Source organism: Epinephelus moara, chromosome 2 (assembly GCF_006386435.1).
Source record: "Epinephelus moara isolate mb chromosome 2, YSFRI_EMoa_1.0, whole genome shotgun sequence".
In the NCBI taxonomy this organism is placed as follows: domain Eukaryota; kingdom Metazoa; phylum Chordata; class Actinopteri; order Perciformes; family Serranidae; genus Epinephelus; species Epinephelus moara.
The window spans coordinates 34479048-34497277 of record NC_065507.1 but is presented as its reverse complement, the minus strand read 5'-3'; the positions used below and the strand labels follow the sequence as shown (position 1 = coordinate 34497277).

Sequence of the window (18230 nt, the reverse complement as noted above, 5' to 3'; positions counted from 1 at the left end):
ACAGTAGCCTGTCAACAGGTGAAGTGCTAAAACAGGATGTTTTTACAAGATTAACTATGTGAGAGTTTATGCAGCAAGTATAGAGGAAGGAGATGTGGGAGGCTGGGACATGACATGTTTCCTCAGGAACGGAGGTAAGAGGCAAAGGAACCAACATCCATCTCAGTTTAATTCACTCCAACCAAAAAACATTCCACGGGAGAAACTCTATTGAGATCAGTGGAATTAAACACACACATTACAAATAAAAACACATGATGATCATGATAGTTGTAGTGGTGGAGGATCTATATTTATATTAAAAGAAATAAACAGGAGAGAAATATAAATTTCCCCCTCCAGCCTTCCCCTGGGCTGGTGAGAGAAGTGTATCCCAGTTCATTAAACTTAATATAAATTCAGTCATAGAAGAAGATCATCCCAACCACCAGAAAAAATGTTGCCATTGGATATTTTTGCAAACCATGGATACATTACTATGTAGCAGATACACTGAAACTTTACAGTTCAACAACGCTGTGGTTCATGTGTGGTTAGGTTTCGGCACATTTACTACTTGGTTATGGTTAAGAAAAGTTTATGTTTTGGCTTGAAATACCCTGTTTTGGGGGCACAATCCCTACTGGAAACACAGTGATATTTTAGTAAAACACAGCCTCTGTTTTTAGGGTACTATCCCGGCTAAAACAAACAGTGACAGGTTGCTGCAAAACCCTCATGTTTGGGGCCTAAAAAGCCATTGGAAACACAGCAATGACTCTGTATATCGGTTATGTTGTGCAGTGGTCTGCAGCTTGGCAGGCTTCTCGCCAAGGTGACACGCCATCAACCATCCCCTCCACCTCCAGATGACAAAATCAGCTCATACACTAAGCCACGTTGTATTAATACAAACCCTATGAGACATGCAAATGTGATGTATTTGTGGTTTAGAGAAAATTTAAAAGCCAACATTTTCTTCTGGTGACAGGGCTGAAGAACAAAGAGCCATCAGTCATCTGCAGATGATGATGATGATGAGTTTAACTTCTTCAAGTCATGTTGTCATTTTTTACTGCCTCTGTGCCCTGACTGAAGTTTGATTTTGTGGGTTTTCACGGCCACATCCTCAAGTTAAGTGGATTGGTAGTAGCAATGCATGGTCAGCATACAGAGTACCTCTGTGTACAACAAACCCACAGCTTGTATTTCCTTTTTAAGCTGACGGAGCCTCACACACACACACTGTAACATATATTCAAACCTGGGAGCCTGGAGCTTTCTCAGTACAGCCCTTTTTGTCAGTTGAGTAGCTTCACTGGAGCCAAGAATGTCAGTGGTTGTTGAAATAAATTCACATTCTCAGTCTCCATGTGCTGTAGATTTCTCCAGGAAAGCTGCAGTGCAAAGCTGCTGTGGAGGCACAGATAATCTTGTTAGCTGAGTTACAGGGTAAAACCCCACTGAAAACTGCTGCTGCATGAATATTTTGAAGTGACTTAACCCTATCTTCTACTGTGTGTGGCAGGTAAAAGACAAGAGGCGGTCGCCCCCCTCCAACAGATCCCCCTCTGCCCCACAACGAAACCCTCACCACAGCGGCTCCACAGAGGAACAGGAGAGCCCCGAGAGAGTGGTGAGACACACACACACACAGACCTACCTGCAATAAAACACTACTAGGATGCACAAACAGTGATACACACATGAGGAAACGCATGTATACATACATGCACCTGCAAGGATGTTAGAGTGTGTCTATAAAGATGTACATGGGTTCCTAGGAAGGAAGTCGTATGATGCCAGTAGGACTTTCAAGTTTTGTACTTACTGTAACTGGAAGAATTGCATGGTTGTGTATAAGACAATGAATGTGCAGTGCAATGTGGGCAAATCTAAAAGAACATGTGGTCAAGTTATTTTTGTTAACAAAAAAAAACTTTTTATTGCCAAGACTTAGATGAGGAGATTGATACCACTTTCATATCTGTCCCCTAAATATGTAGCTATAGCCAGTTAGCTTTGCGTAGCTTCATGTCCAGGATGTTACCTCTTGGAGTCTCCACTTATGTCTGAAAACCTCACGGTGATGACAAGACTCCAGGAAGTCAGAGCCCACGACCAAGAAATAATTCATCAAATAACCTCCTGTACCACAGCAGCATGACAATTTTAGACTTTATTTTTTCTGCATATGAAACAAGCAATATATAACATGTTAACAGGTCTACATGTTTACCTGTAGACAAAGCCAGGCTAGCCTTTCCCTCCAGTTTCTGGTCTTTATGCAAAGCTAATTTTATATACTTTATTAATCCCCAAGGGGAAATTCAATTTTTCACTCTGTCAACTACACACAGGTCCGAACACGCACACATGCACAAACTGGACCTATACATGCACTAAGTGGAGAGATGTCAGAGTGGGCTGCCCATGACAGGCACTCCGAGCGGTTGGGGGGTTCGGTGCCTTGCTCAGGGGCACCTCGGCAGTGCCCAGGAGGTGAACTGGCACCTCTCCAGCCACCAGCTCCATATTTTGGTCTGGACGGGGACTTGAACAGGCGACCCTCCGGTTCCCAACCCAAGTCCCTATGGACTGAGCTACCGCCGCCCCAAATCTTCTGCAATGTAAAGCCAAAGCTCTATTTATATGTTCGCACTGTGCAGTCCAAACATCAAGCCATGATCTGAGTGCTGTAAAAAAAAGACAATAAAACCGTTCTTTGGCTCTTGCGGACTGTTCTGGCTATTGACAATGTTCAAAAAAGATTTGTTTGAAAGCTCAAGGGCTGCAGGCAGGTAGAAGTTTGTTTGCTAGCAGAAGTACAGTTCACAATAATGCAGACATCCCAAAAAAGAGCTTAAAAGTCCATCTCTGCAAAAATGGTTCAGTCCAAGTTTTGTACCATGTCTATCTCTGTCTCTCTGTCTCTCTGTCTCTCTGTCTCTCTCTCTCTCTCTCTCTCTCTATCTCTCTCTCTCTCTCACACACACACACACACACACACACACACACACGCACACACAAGTCAGCAATTAGTAGCAGCAACAAACTTTCTGTGTATTGGCTACACTGTTTGATTGATGAGTGAGAAAAAAAGCACTGAATTTAATCACGTCGTGGCTCTGCTTTAACTTTACTTAAGTCTGACGGCAGCCGACCAAAATGTCAGAAATTCACTCAAATGTTTGACAGACAGTCAGGAGCAGCTGATCAGGCTATGCTTGATCCTCGCTTCCCCCTGTACACTGTACAGCAAACAATGCCCAACAAAGCTGAAAAGTCAGCCCAACTCTAAAATGAGTCATGCAGCTCAGAAATTGGCTCAGAAACAGGCTCAAATCATACAGTGTATGCCCCACTTAAGCTAAACGGCTGCTGGCTGTAGCTTTATATTTACCATATAGATATGGGAGTGTTATCACTCTTTCACTCTCAGAAAGAAAGTGAATAAGCAAATTTCCCAAAATGCCAAACTATTCTTTTAATTTTGACAAACAAAGCAATAAAAGCTATGTTTTTACTGCTGTCATCACTATAAAATTTTAAAACTATTACATGTACCTGGATGCTGTTGGTGTATGCTGCCACTGTGATTCACTTTCTTTGGACTTTAGACATTGACCTCAGGACCCTCAAAGCTCCAGTCACATACAGAAAATGTTGAAATGTTTATGAACTACATTGTTATTCTGATATATTTGGAAAGTGGAACGCAGCATTGTGACTGACCTCGTGACCCCAACAACCACCAGGCCCATACAAACTGGATCACAATGGTCCAGGCCTGAACTGCTGAGGTCATTGTCCAGCACATAAACAACCTTTCATTTCTCCCAGCTCAGCACAGATGCCAGTCACAGCCTTTTCACACCGCAGCAGGTGACCGCCAGCAGCTGGACACAAAGTCAACAACAAAAAACATTTGAATATGGCAGATCTGAAACCAGCTGCAGGTGTCAGAGTAAACACTCTGACCCATATTCATAGACTGAATTGTAGCACGTTAGCACTTTAAGAGTTTTTGTGAAACAAAGTGGTGCTGCTGCTTGTCACGAGAGAATGATGCCTGCTGGTTTCCAACAGAAATGTCAGTGTAGCTAACTGGCACATTAAACAGGAAAGATGCCACAGTTACACAGAAATACTAATATATACTCTACATTTCCTGTTTTTTTCACCCTCATCTAATAATTGAAGATAATGAGATAATAATGAGAATGGAGACATAACAACAGATTCTGGATAAAAGCAATAAACCAAAAATAATAACGGGTAATAACATTTAAATAGCACATTTTTAACCATAGATTGGTTCATTTTGAGTTGTTCATTATGACCTTTATCCACATTGCAGGTGATCTCACCTTTTGTTGTCTGTGTTGTCTGCAGGTGCAGAAGGAGAAACTTCATGCAGAGTTGAAGCAGGTGTTGAGTCAGAAGAGAAGTCATCTGAGAGAGTCGACCTGCCAGCTGGCCCAACCAGAGATGGACTCAGAGCCCACAGACGAACAGACAGTAAGAAGCAGTTTGATAAACATTGTCACAGTAAAGCTGAAATTTTACTTTTGTTTGTTTCAGTGGTTGAACAGTAAACAGAAATCATAGTTTACCCTCTATTTTCATGACCATCCCCAGTGTTAAAGGAAATGGAAGACAATGCACACAAAGTCACTCCAATAGTTGATAAAGCACGCGATTTACTTTTCCCTTTAAGAGTCAAGTTACTTTCCTCAGTGGATGTAAACCAAGAATAGAGTGACCTTTCCTCTGTGACAGCTTAATGGATAAAATGGATTCCGAGGTAAAGTGTGAAGTGACAAATAACTGTACAGTAAACTCTGCACTCACTCAAGCAAGTGAAAAAAGATATAAAACAGAGCTGAAGCCCTTGTGCACCAAACACAATTTAAAGGAAAGTTAAAGACAAGACAGAAGACATTTCAATTTCTTCTGTGATGAAGGTCTTTAAAGTTGGAGAATGCAACAAATACACCCACAGTTGTATTTTTCTCATATGTTTTAAATACAGCGCTTGTTATACAGATACATTTAGAGCGTTACTGTTGAATGGGATCAGGATCACTTTGTGATGCAAATCAATAAGACCCGTGAGTTTATAAACAAATTATATATTCTGCTACTGAGAAATGTTGACAGAGTTGTCTAGTTGTTCTAGTCCTCGGTTTATGAAACCATTGAATTAAAGGTATTTTTAAAAACTTAAAGGTCCAGTGTATAGGATTTAGGGGAATATATTGGCAGAAATGGAATATAATATAATAAGTATGTTTTTGTTAGTGTATAATCACCTGAAAAGAAGAATTGTGGTGTTTTCATTATCTTAGAATGCCGCATTTATATCTGCATAGGTAGTAGATCCCATAGGGAATAGAGTCCGCCATGTTGCTGCACCATGTTTCTAGCTCAGAATGGACAGATCAAACACTGGCTCCAGATAAGGCATTTCGTGTTTTCGCTTTTCCATATTGTCCACCATAGTTAGCAACCCTTTTGCAACATGAGCAGGAAAAACACTCTTCTTTAACATAAAACTGCTTAATTCAGTGTTTTTACCAGTTTAAATCATTGGGGTTATTTGTTTTGGAGAGGGTTATACCTCTGCAGATAATTCAGCTCCTGGGAAAAGCCTTTTAACAAGGAACACCAAAGGAATTCTATTCAGGAGTGGTTTCAGCTGGTTGCAATCTGCAGTCCTCACTGCTAGATGCCACCAGCTCCCGCTAAATCTTACACACTAGACCTTTATGTTATCCTGATCAATTGATATCATGTCACTATGCTTCAACATGTGGAAAATCAAGTGTTTCATCTGTATGTATGAATCTTTGTTTATGCTAGTGGGTGGAGGAAGCCACTAAGTCCATGGAAATAGTGGTGGAGACGGAGGCAGAAGCTGGAGCCAGCGGCTACAGTGTGACTGGTGGAGGACAGCAAGGGATCTTTGTTAAAGACGTGCTCAGAGACTCACCAGCTGCTAAACATCTCAGTCTACAGGAAGGTACCTGGGGTCACACCTGATTCATTTAGGGAGCACTTACAATAAACATTCTCAGTGCTTTGAACATAATCCAAACAAGAAATAAAAACATTTACACTGCAAAGTCCGAGCCATGTTGAGTATGTGTCCTGGGTTTGTGCATCATTCAGTACCATATTCAATCTTGAAAATTATATATAGGGTTAGTCTGTCCATTTAAACTGTCTACGCTTATTGATATCTCTCAAGAAAAAAAGAACAATAATGAGAATTAATGTTTGTATTATTCGCACTGAGGAATATGGGACAACTAGAGAACAATTAAAAATTATAATTTTGTCATTATTTCTGCTATATGTTATTCATCTTACATTAATGTGGTCAATTAGGTTTATTTTGAATGTACTGACAGCAAGAGTTTGTGTTATCATTTCTAACTTGATGTTTTGCCTTGAGGGAAGCTTCTCCTTTTGGCCACTGGAGAGCAGTAAACAGTCAGCAGTCAGACCACCAGCATCAAAACAAAGATGATAGCGTGATCCCAGACCAGAAAACTATTAATACAGCTTTTAAGATACTTTTATAATATTGATGGCACTGTTGTCATTGGTAATAAATACACTCATAATGACTTGTACATATTTGCATTACAGTTTTTCTTGATTACTTACACACTATAACTGGGAGTATTAGCTAAACATGCCAAGACATGACACCATCTACAAAAAAACAGACCCATTTCCCAAAACTACTCATACTATTCACCTGCTTCCACACATATTTCAATATTCAAAACTCTCTCTGCAAAACCTTACCTTGCAATGTGTTTATTCAGCAAACACATGCTCTTACTATAATTAACTTGAGTCATCACAACCTTAACTCAAGAACCATACCAATACAAACACTAAAGCTGAAAACACAGCTGCACTATTGCAGCAAGGGCAATATCTTTTTGGCCATTGTCTTTATAATGACGGAACTGTGGGTTATTAAGCTAAGGATATTTCTCAGCTTCACCAATGAGTTTCTCCTCATTCATTTTTTATCACACACGAGACTCAGCAACAGGTACAGGGTTCTTTTTATGCATACATGGTGAGGAGAGGAGTCGAGCTGCCATAGGAGCAGAGAAAAAGAGCTGCTACAAGAGCTGGTATGTACGAGCAGAGAGTGAGTAGGGGAAAAATGCATTTCACTCCAGAGGCAGTGGGGCTGGAAATAGGACAATGGCATAAAGTGTGTCAGGGCGGTGCATCCAGGAGAATTGATGCGCGTCTAGCAGCCACCAGTGTGGGGTTGTATATTGAAAAACTTTCTGACGCATGGCATTAGCCGTCACTGTGTTTTGGCCTTAAGCCTCAAAGCAGTTAACACAACAATCAGAGTTGCACAAATCAATAAAAAGGACCTAGAGGTATGTCCATGTGCTTTGGAACAACAGAGAGGAAGAGGTAGACGACGAATAAGAAGAATAAGAAAGAACAAGTAATCTCAGATTACTGTAATTTGCTGCCATCCTAGTTAAGTTCATAATGTGCTCATAGTTGGGAGGACAATGACAGTAGCTAGACAGCCAGTGCAACCTGACCTAAGCTGTACCATGGTTGCATCCATTGTGTGTATACTTCCAGAAAGGAAGCAGGTCAATTGCCTTGTTGTTACTGAGATAGATTTAATGTTGTAGTGCATATAGACTGAATGTCTACTCTCAGTTGCCACAGTGATGGATGACCAAAGGTCAGTAACTGAGAGACAGCCATCTGTTGGAGATAGGAGGAAACTTCTCACAGCTAAGCAGGAGACTGTCCTGGTGAATGTGATGATTGCCAGTAATGCCATAAGGGAAATCCAAAGCAGAATAGCTGAAGAACAAGTAGTCTTCCAATGAACTGACAGCATTAGCATTTTCACCAATGGTGGACGCCTGTGGTGGGTTGGATAAGACATAAGAGGGCATTTTTCCTATGTTGCCTTGCAAGACCAAACATAATACGTAATGTTGATGAGCCATTATGGCCTGACCCAAACCTGAGACAAGATGATGAGAACGCAAATGTTGATACTTAGTGACCTGTACATTTGCCAAGTTTCATGTAAATGTCTCTCGTAAAGGTGACCAGCTGCTGAGTGCCAAGGTCTACTTCGACAATGTGAAGTATGAAGATGCTCTGAAGATCCTTCAATGTGCAGAGCCATATAAGGTCAGCTTCCAGCTGAAGAGGACCATCCCCGGAGCAGAGGTCTGTGTGCGGCCTCGAGTTCCCAGCGTTGAGGTCAAAGGTCCCAAGGCCAAGATGGCCAAAATGGTAATCTCTTAATAAAGTCTGTGTCCATTGTTTGTTAATAACATATTCATTTATTACAAAATAGATTTAAAACTCATTCATATTTTCCAAATGCTTTCAGTTGTTAAATCAATCTACACAAAGTCAGTACCTCAACAGATAGCACGGTACTTAATTTGCAGGCCTTCAACTGACACTCTTGTCATTCATGTGTGTTTGTGTGTGTCTCAGAGTGTGAAGGGCAGCAAGCCATTCAAGGCCAAGAAAAAGAGAGGTGGTCGTTTTGGTCTGAAGAGGCTGAAGGAGAAGCGCAGAGAGGAGCTTGTGATAGAGGGAACACCCCCCAGGCTGGAGATGAGTGATGTAGATGTGGAGTTTTCTCTCCCCAAATTCAAACAGAGGAGGAGTGCGAAGGTTGAAGCAGAAGGAGCCGGAGGCACTGCAATCGTGGGAAAGGCAAAGAGGAGGATCAGGTTGGCCTTTTTTTTCTGTACTTTCTGTGTTTGCTTCATGGAAATGGTTACAATTGCCTGCTGTGCTGACTGAACATGTGAAGAGATTTGTTGAGGAACATTGTGAGGGTAAAGAATTGTGTAATACAACACTATTACTGACTGTATTTTGAAGACAGAAATAGTTATCTAAAAAGCAAGTTTTTTCTTTCATAAAGCATTCTTCATGAGGCATTTTGGAATATTTCCAATGTTTTTTGGCTATATTATATGTTTTTTTCTTCTTCTTTATTTGGTTGTCCCAGGTTTCCCCACATAAAAACAAAGGGGTACACTGGAGAGGACACAGGAGGAGAAGTGGTTGGAGGACAACTCGAGGGACAGGTGAATATCTCACCACCTGAGATACCTGAGGCTAAACTGAAAACCAAAGGAAAAGGACACAAGTTTGGAATCACCTTTCCTAAGACCAAACATACAAAGTCAGGGTCAGCTTTGGAAACTGGATCTGTGGAGCTGAAGCCTCCAGGTGTGAACATCCAGCCACCATCAGTGGAGTTCAGTTTGTGTGGTGATAAAAACATAGACGTGGAGAAGGGAGGGGTTAAGCTTAATGCACCTGATGTGGAGTTTGCACTCCCCTCAGGAAAAGCTGAGGCATCTTTGCCCCATGGAAAGACAGAAATCAAAGCTCCTAAACTCAACATCAAAGCAGGAGCTGATGCAGAGGCAGCTGTTGAAAAAGGTGACGTAGACGTAGGCAAAGGAGATGCAAGGTTAAGAATGCCAAAGTTGAAACTGCCCAAAGTTAGACTTTCTCGTCATTCTGATGAGATAGATGGCGACATCAAAGTGAAAGCACCTCCAAAAGTAGAAATTAAAGGAGCTGATAAGATTAGTCTCCCTGAGGCAAATATCACCAAACCAAAGATGGATGTTGATCTCTCAGGAAAAGCTGCATCTATACAAAAGCCTTCTGTTGATATTTCTTTACCAAAAGTGAAGGGAAAGTCTGACATCAACGTCTCACTCCCAGAGTGCGAAGGAGCTGGGAAGACAGTGATCAAAATGTCTGCTGTTGACATCTCTGTGCCTGATGTTGATTTGGAGTTGGACACCAGACACAGAATTCCTGATGAGATAGAGGGCACTTTTAAAGGGCCAAAAATCTCCATGCCAAAGGTCGACATCTCGTTGCCAAAGATGGGATCTTCCAGTGTGGACATTAAAGGTCCAGAAGGTGGAGGGAAATTCAGTCTACCTTCTCTTGACATCACTCTTCCGGAGGGGAAAACAGACAGTGCAGATGTGGATATGGACTACTATGTTGGTGGAGATGGGAAGTTCAAAATGCCTGAGTTTGACATTTCTCCTCCAAAAACTAAGCCACAAGTAGGAGAAGTAAATATAAAAGGAGAAGGCTTCAAGTTACCCAAAGTAGACCTAACACTTCCCACAGGCAAAGCAGGAACGACTGAAATTGAAGGAGGTGGAAAATTTCAGTTACCATCATTTGACATCTCTCTCCCTAAAATGAAGACAGGTGAGATGAAGGTTGACATTGAAGGCCCCGAGGTGAAAGGTGGTAAATTTGAAATGCCCACACTCGACATTTCTCTGCCCAAAGGAAAAATAGAAGGAGACACTGACGTAGAAGGGCATGCTGGGAGGGGAGGAATTGTCAAAATGCCTACCTTTGATGTTTCTCTACCAAAGTTGAAACAACCAGAGGGTCACATGAACATAGAGACACCCAAGCTTGAGGGTGGAGGTGAGATCCAGATGCCCTCTCTTGATATATTGATGCCAAAAGGAAAGATGGAGAGTAACATTGAAATAGAGGGTCCATCTGCAAAAGGAGGGAAGTTAAAAATGCCCTCATTCGATGTCAGACTCCCTAAGATGGAGACATCTGGGGCTAAGGTTGACTTACATGGACCTGAGATGAAAGGAGGAAAAATTGAGATGCCATCAGCAGACATTTCTCTACAAAAAGGTAAATGCAAGGGTGAAGTTGACTTCAAGGGAGAAGGAAGCACGTTTAAAATGCCATCATACAATATAACTCTTCCAAAAATGAAGTCACCTGAGGGAGAGGTTGTTTTGGAAGGACCTGAAGTAAAGGGCGGAAAGATCAAGATGCCTAGTGTCGATTTCTGTGTTCCCCAAGGAAATGTTGAGGGAAATTTGAACATTGGTGGCAGTGACTTAAAAGGAGACAAATTCAACATGCCCTCTTTAGACATTTCTCTCCCAAACATGAGGACACCTGAAGGAGACATGAAGCTAGAATGCCCCAAACTTCCAAATGTTGAGTTTTCACTCCCAAAGGCAAACATAGAGGGCAACATGGAGCTTGACGGTAGTGGTGGTAGTGGGGCCAAGTTCAAGAAGCCAACTTTTGACATCTCACTCCCAAAGATGAAAACCAAGGAGGGACAGCTTGATATTGAAGGACCTGAAGTGAAAGGGGAAGCAAAGTTCAGCATGCCCTCTTTAGATGTGTCACTACCAAAGACCAAATCACAGGGAGGTGACATCGACATTGAAGGTCCTGATTTTAAGGTTAATACACCAGAGGCAGATTTAGATCTAAAGGGAAGTGAGATAAAAGGAGGGAAAATAAAGATGCCTACATTTGATGTGTCACTACCAAAGACGAAGATGCCTGAGGGAAATATTGGCCTTCAGGGACCCTCAGTTGCTCTCCCAAAAATAAAATCAAAGCGAGGTGATATCAACATTAAGGGGCCAGAAATTAAATTGCCAACTATTGACATATCACCCCCCCAAGGAAAATTAGAGGGGGAAATCACTGTCGAGCGTGAAGGAAAAGGAGGCGAATTTAGCCTTCCATCTGTAGACATTGACCTCCCTACAGTTAAATTCCCTGAAGGAGATGTGAATTTTCAAGGGCCAAAAGTTAAAGGTTCAAAATTTGAAATGCCAAAAGTCGACCTCTCACTTCCTAAAGGAAAAGTACAGGGAGACATTGATATTGACATTCACTCTGGAAAAGATGGGAATATAGAAATATCATCCTATGATATTGGACTTCCTAAAGGAAAATTCACAGGCCCTGAACTTAAGGGAGGAAAAATCAACATGCCAGACGCTGACCTGTCACTTCCAAAAGGACAGGCTGATGCTGACATCAGTATTGAGGGTCCTGAGATAAAAGGAGGTAAATTCAAAATGCCCAAATTTGACGTTTCACTTCCAAAGATGAACCTGCCAGAGGGCAATGCCAAAGTGGAAGGACCAGAAATAAAAGGAAAAATGGAAATGCCGACAGTTGATATTTCACTTCCAAAAGGAAAAATAAAGGGAGATGTTGATATTCAAGGACCTAAAGTCAAAGCTGACATGTCACTCCCTAAAATTAAGTCTCCTGAGGTAGATATCAGCCTCAAGGATACTGATGTTAAAGGAGGAAAGTTTAACTTGCCAACTGTTGACATTTCACTACCCAAAGGAAAAATTAGGGGTGACCTTGATCTTGAGGGTCCTGAGTTGAAAGGGGGTACATTTGAAATGCCAAAATTTGATGTGTCTTTACCACAAGTGAGTCTACCAGAAGGTGATGTCAAAATAAAAGGCCCAGAAATCAAGGGAGGGAAGATTGAAATGCCAGACATTGATATCTCACTCCCCAAAGGAAAAGCAAGAGGAGAATTTAAAACTGAAGGACATGCTGGTAAAGTAGGAAAGTTCCATATGCCCTCTGTTGATATCTCTCTTCCTAAAATGAAAGCTAAGGGACCAGAGATCAATATAAAAGGCCCTGAACTTAAGGGAGGAAGAATCAACATGCCAGACACTGACCTGTCGCTCCCCAAAGGAAAGGCTGACCTAAATATTGAGGGTCCTGATATTAAAGGAGGCAAATTCAAAATGCCCACATTTGATGTTTCACTTCCAAAGATGAACCTGCCAGAGGGCAATGTAGAAATGCCAAAAGTAGATATTTCACTCCCAAAAGAAAAGGTAAAGGGAGATTTTAACATTGAGGGACATGTGGGTAAGGGAGGCAAGTTTAACATGCCCTCGGTTGATATTTCTCTTCCTAAAATAAAAGCAAAGGGAATTGATGTTAATACTGAAGGACCCGAACTTGGAGGTGACATTTCACTCCCAAAAGGAAAAGTTGAGGGTGACCTCAATGTGGAGGGTCCAGAGGTGCAAGGAGGGGAATTTAAAATGCCAAAATTTGATGTCTCATTGCCAAAAGTGAATCTCCCAGAGGGCAATGTCAAAATAAAAGGTCCAGACATCAAGGGAGGAAAAATTGATATGCCAGACATTGATATTTCACTCCCCAAAGGAAAAGCAAAAGGTGAAATTGCAATTGAAGGACATGCTGGCAAAGGAGGCAAGTTTCATTTGCCCTCTGTTGATATATCTCTTCCTAAAATAAAAACAAAGGGACCAGAGATAAATCTTGAAGGCCCTGAAGTTACAGAAGGAAAACTAAACATGCCTTCACTTGATGTTTCTCTTCCCAAAATAAAATCTCCAAATGTAGATATCAGCCTTGAGGGTCCTGATGTTAGAGGAGGACAGGTCAAAATCCCAGCTGTTGATGTTTCACTTCCTAAAGGAAAAGTCGAGGGTGACATAAATGTTGAAGGCCCTGAGGTGAAAGGAGGCAAATTCAAAATGCCCAAATTTAATGTTTCACTTCCAAAGATGAACCTACCAGAAGGCAATGTGGAAATGCCAACAGCTGATATTTCACTCCCAGAAGGAAAGGTGAAGGGGGATGTTGACACTGAGGGACATGTGGGTAAAGGAAGCAGGTTTCACATGCCCTCGGTTGATATTTCTCTTCCTAAAATTAAAGCAAAAGGAGTTGATGTTGATATTGAAGGACCTGAACTTGAAGGTGATATTTCACTCCCCAAAGGAAAAGTTGAGGGTGACATTGATGTCGAGGGTCCTGAGGTGAAGGGAGGTAAATTTAAAATGCCAAAATTTGATGTCTCATTGCCAAGAGTGAATCTCTCAGAGGGTGATGTCACAATAAAAGGCCCAGATATCAAGGCAGGGAAAATTGAAATGCCAGACATTGATACTTCACTCCCTAAAGGAAAAGCAGGAGGAGAAATTGAAATTGGGGGACATGCTGACAAGGAAGGCAAGTTCAGTATGCCATCTGTTGATATCTCTCTTCCTAAAATGAAAGCTAGGGGACCTGAGATAAATCTTGAGGGCCCTGAAGTTACAGGAGGAAAACTAAACATGCCATCACTTGATGTTTCTTTGCCTAAAATAAAATCTCCCGACATAGATATCAGCCTCAAGGGCCCTGATTTCAAAGGAGGAAAGGTCAACATCCCAACTGTTGATATTTCAATTCCCAAAGGAAATGTTGAGGGTGACATAAATGTTGAAGGCCCTGAGGTAAAAGGAGGAAAATTCAAGATGCCCAAATTTGATGTTTCTTTACCAAAAGTGAGTCTCCCAAAGGTTGATGCCAATGTGGAAGGACCAGATATGAAAGGAAAACTTGAAATGCCAGCTGTTAATATTGCACTTCCAAAAGGAAAAGCAGATGTGGATATTGACATTGATGGGCATGGTAGTAAGGAAGGGAAGTTTCACATGCCCTCACTTGATATATCTCTTCCTAAAATCAAAGCAAAGGGGGCTGATGTTGATATTCAAGGACCTGAAGTAAAAGGTGACATGTCACTCCCTAAAATTAAGTCTCCAGAGGTAGATATCAACCTCGAGGGTCCTAACATTGACATTTCACTCCCCAAAGGAAAAGCAGGAGAAATTGAAATTGAAGGACATGCTGGCAAAGGAGGAAAGTTCCATATGCCCTCTGTTGATATCTCTCTTCCTAAAATGAAAGCTAAGGGACCAGAGGTCAATATAAAAGGCCCTGAACTTAAGGGAGGAAGAATCAACATGCCAGACATTGACCTGTCGCTCCCCAAAGGAAAGGCTGATGCTGACCTAAATACTGAGGGTCCTGAGGTGAAAGGAGGTAAATTCAAAATGCCAAAATTTGACGTTTCACTTCCAAAGATGAATCTGCCAGAGGGAAATGTCAAAGTGGAAGGACCAGAGATGAAGGGAGGAAAAATTGCAATGCCAACCGTTGATGTCTCAGTGCCAGAGGGAAAAATGGAGGGAGATATCAATATTGAAGGACTACCTGGAAAGGGAAAGTTTGCTGTGCCAAAGGTTGACCTAACAGGTAAAAAAGGTGGTCTCCACATGCCAACTCTTGACATAGATCTCCCCAAATTTGATCTTGATCTCAGCCTTCCTACTGGTCTGACAGACAAAAGCCTCAAGGTTGACACCAGTGCTCCTGAAGCATCAGGGGATTTGAAGATGCCTGGTCTTAAAGGAGATATTAATCCAGCCAAGTTGAAAGTTAGGGGTGCAGACATCGAGACAAGTGGGGTAGAAGGTCCAGGTGCATCCCTTAAACTTCCCACTGTCAAATTACCAACAGTTGACATCTCAGCTCCAAAGGTGGACCTAGACTTTGGCCTTGCCAAACCTAGAGGTGACGAAGTGGAAGTGGAGCTTCTGAAAGCAGAAGGAGGTAGGCCTTCTTCAGGGGGCAGCTTTGATCTTCCTGATGTCTCCCTCAAAGTCCCCAGTTTCTCTCTTCCAAGGTTTGGTGGAAAGTCCAAGAGTGGTGATCTGGCAATATCTGGCCCCAAGGGAGAGGTTTCCCTCAGTCCACCACATGTGGAAGGGGAGATAAGAGCACCATCAGTAGAGTTTGATGGGGATGGAAAAGTCAAGGTGAAAAAACCTAAACTCAAAATGCCTTCATTTGGTATATCCAAAAAGCATGCAGATGTATCCGTGTCTTGCCCTGATGTGGATGTTAAAGTGAAAAAGGAGAAAATTGACATTTCTAAGCCAGAGATCAATGTTGAGAGCCAGTATGACAAATCAAAATACAAAGTGAAATTTCCCAAGTTTAAAATGTCATCACCAAAAGGTCACCTCCCAGAAGGAGAGGTTAATGCTAAACTCGAGGCAGATATGGAAGGGCAAGGGGGCTTCCACGCACCTGATGTCACTATCAAACTACCAAGATTCTCCATGCCAGGATTTGGCTCTAAGGAAAAAGATTTTGTAAAGCCAAGTGGTCATCTTGAATCTAAGGCCAAGGTCAAGATGCCCTCTGTTGAGCTGTCACTACCAGCAGCTAAAACACCAGAGACTGAGGTTCTTCTTCCCAAAGCAGAAGTTGATGTCTCAGAGGCTGATATCAGAGGTTATGAGGGAAATCTCAAAATTCCCAAAATGCCAACAATTGATGTTTCCATTCCCAAAATAGACCTGGATGTGTCCCTGCCAAATGTAAAGCATGATGTAAAGGTTGATGGACAAGGAGGCAAATTCAAGATGCCAGACATCAAGATGCCTGACATTGACTTGTCCCTTCCTACAGGAAAAACAAGTGTAACTAGAGATGTTGACATCTCTATGCCCAAAGGAAAGATTGAGGGTCCAGAAATAGAGGTCAAAGGAGAAGGTGGAAAATTCAAGATGCCACATCTCAGCATGCCCTCTGTTGATATTTCACTCCCAAAAGGAAAGATCGAAGGTCCAGACATTGAAATGGAGGGAGGTACAGGAGGAAAATTCAAAATGCCTCACATGAAAATGCCAGATGTTGACATCTCTCTGCCCAAAGGAAAGATCGAAGGTCCAGATGTTGAAATAGAGGGAGGTACAGGAGGAAAATTCAAAATGCCTCACATGAAAATGCCCAACATTGATATCTCTCTGCCCAAAGGAAAGATTGAAGGTCCAGATGTTGACATCTCTCTGCCCAAAGGAAAGATTGAGGGTCCAGAGGTGGAGCTCAAAGGAGAAGGTGGAAAATTCAAGATGCCACATCTCAGCATGCCCTCTGTTGATATCTCACTTCCAAAGGGAAAGATCGAAGGTCCAGATGTTGAGATGGAGGGAAGTAGTGGAGGAAAATTCAAAATGCCTCACATGAAAATGCCCAACATTGACCTTTCTCTGCCCAAAGGTAAGATGGAAGGTCCAGATGTTGACATCTCTCTACCAAAAGGAAAGATTGAGGGTCCAGAGGTGGAGCTCAAAGGAGAAGGTGGAAAATTCAAGATGCCTCACATGAAAATGCCCAACATTGACATCTCTCTGCCCAAAGGGAAGATCGAAGGTCCAGAAGCTGAAATAGGGGGAGGAACAGGAGGAAAATTCAAAATGCCTCACATGAAAATGCCCAACATTGACATCTCTCTGCCCAAAGGTAAGATGGAAGGTCCAGATGTTGACATCTCTCTGCCCAAAGGAAAGATTGCAGGTCCAGAGGTGGAGCTCAAAGGAGAAGGTGGAAAATTCAAGATGCCACATCTCAGCATGCCCTCTGTTGATATTACACTTCCAAAAGGAAAGATTGAGGGTCCAGAGGTGGAGCTCAAAGGAGAAGGTGGAAAATTCAAGATGCCACATCTCAGCATGCCCTCTGTTGATATCTCACTTCCAAAAGGAAAGATCGAAGGTCCAGATGTTGAAATGGAGGGAGGTACAGGAGGAAAATTCAAAATGCCTCAGTCCAGATGTTGAAATGGAGGGAGGTACAGGAGGAAAATTCAAAATGCCTCACATGAAAATGCCCAGCATTGACCTTTCTCTGCCCAAAGGTAAGATGGAAGGTCCAAATGTTGACATCTCTCTACCAAAAGGAAAGATTGAGGGTCCAGAGGTGGAGCTCAAAGGAGAAGGTGGAAAATTCAAGATGCCACATCTCAGCATGCCCTCTGTTGATATTACACTTCCAAAAGGAAAGATTGAAGGTCCAGACATTGAGATGGAGGGAATTAGTGGAGGAAAATTCAAAATGCCTCATGTGAAAATGCCCAACATTGACCTTTCTCTGCCCAAAGGAAAAATTGAAGGTCCAGAAGCTGAAATAGAGGGAGGCACAGGAGGAAAATTCAAAATGCCTCACATGAAAATGCCCAAAATTGACATCTCTCTACCAAAAGGAAAGATTGAGGGTCCAGAGGTGGACCTCAAAGGGGAAGATGGAAAATTCAAGATGCCACATCTCAGCATGCCCTCTGTTGATATTTCACTTCCAAAAGGAAAGATCCAAGGTCCAGACGTTGAAATGGAGGGAGGTGCAGGAGGAAAATTCAGAATGCCTCACATGAAAATGCCCAACATTGACCTTTCTCTGCCCAAAGGAAAGATTGAAGGTCCAGATGTCGACATCTCTCTACCAAAAGGTAAAATTGACGGTCCAGATGTTGAAATAGAGGGAGGCACAGGAGGAAAATTCAAAATGCCTCAAATCAAAATGCCCGATTTTGACATCTCTCTGCCTAAAGGAAAGATCGAAGGCCCAGAAGTTGAAATAGAGGGAGGTACAGGAGGAAAGTTCAGAATGCCTCACATGAAAATGCCCAACATTGACCTTTCTCTGCCCAAAGGAAAGATTGAAGGTCCAGATGTCAACATCTCTCTACCCAAAGGTAAAATTGACGGTCC

At 42.2% G+C, this 18230-nt stretch overlaps 2 protein-coding genes across 3 annotated transcripts in view; one reads left to right on the top strand and one right to left on the bottom strand.

The window, feature by feature from the left end:
- The window catches only part of myo7aa (myosin VIIAa), a 204974-nt gene that overhangs the window by 154822 nt on the left and 31922 nt on the right, over window positions 1-18230 (bottom strand). The window lies entirely within an intron of this gene.
- Window positions 1-18230, top strand: part of prx (periaxin) — a 45640-nt gene that overhangs the window by 25540 nt on the left and 1870 nt on the right. The window contains exons 3-11 of the mRNA XM_050061384.1: window positions 1508-1615; window positions 4375-4500; window positions 5845-6004; window positions 8099-8292; window positions 8503-8744; window positions 9029-16308; window positions 16411-16824; window positions 16927-17262; window positions 17315-18226. Coding sequence (XP_049917341.1) covers window positions 1508-1615; window positions 4375-4500; window positions 5845-6004; window positions 8099-8292; window positions 8503-8744; window positions 9029-16308; window positions 16411-16824; window positions 16927-17262; window positions 17315-18226 — 9772 coding nt within the window. The remainder of the gene's footprint in view (window positions 1-1507; window positions 1616-4374; window positions 4501-5844; window positions 6005-8098; window positions 8293-8502; window positions 8745-9028; window positions 16309-16410; window positions 16825-16926; window positions 17263-17314; window positions 18227-18230) is intronic.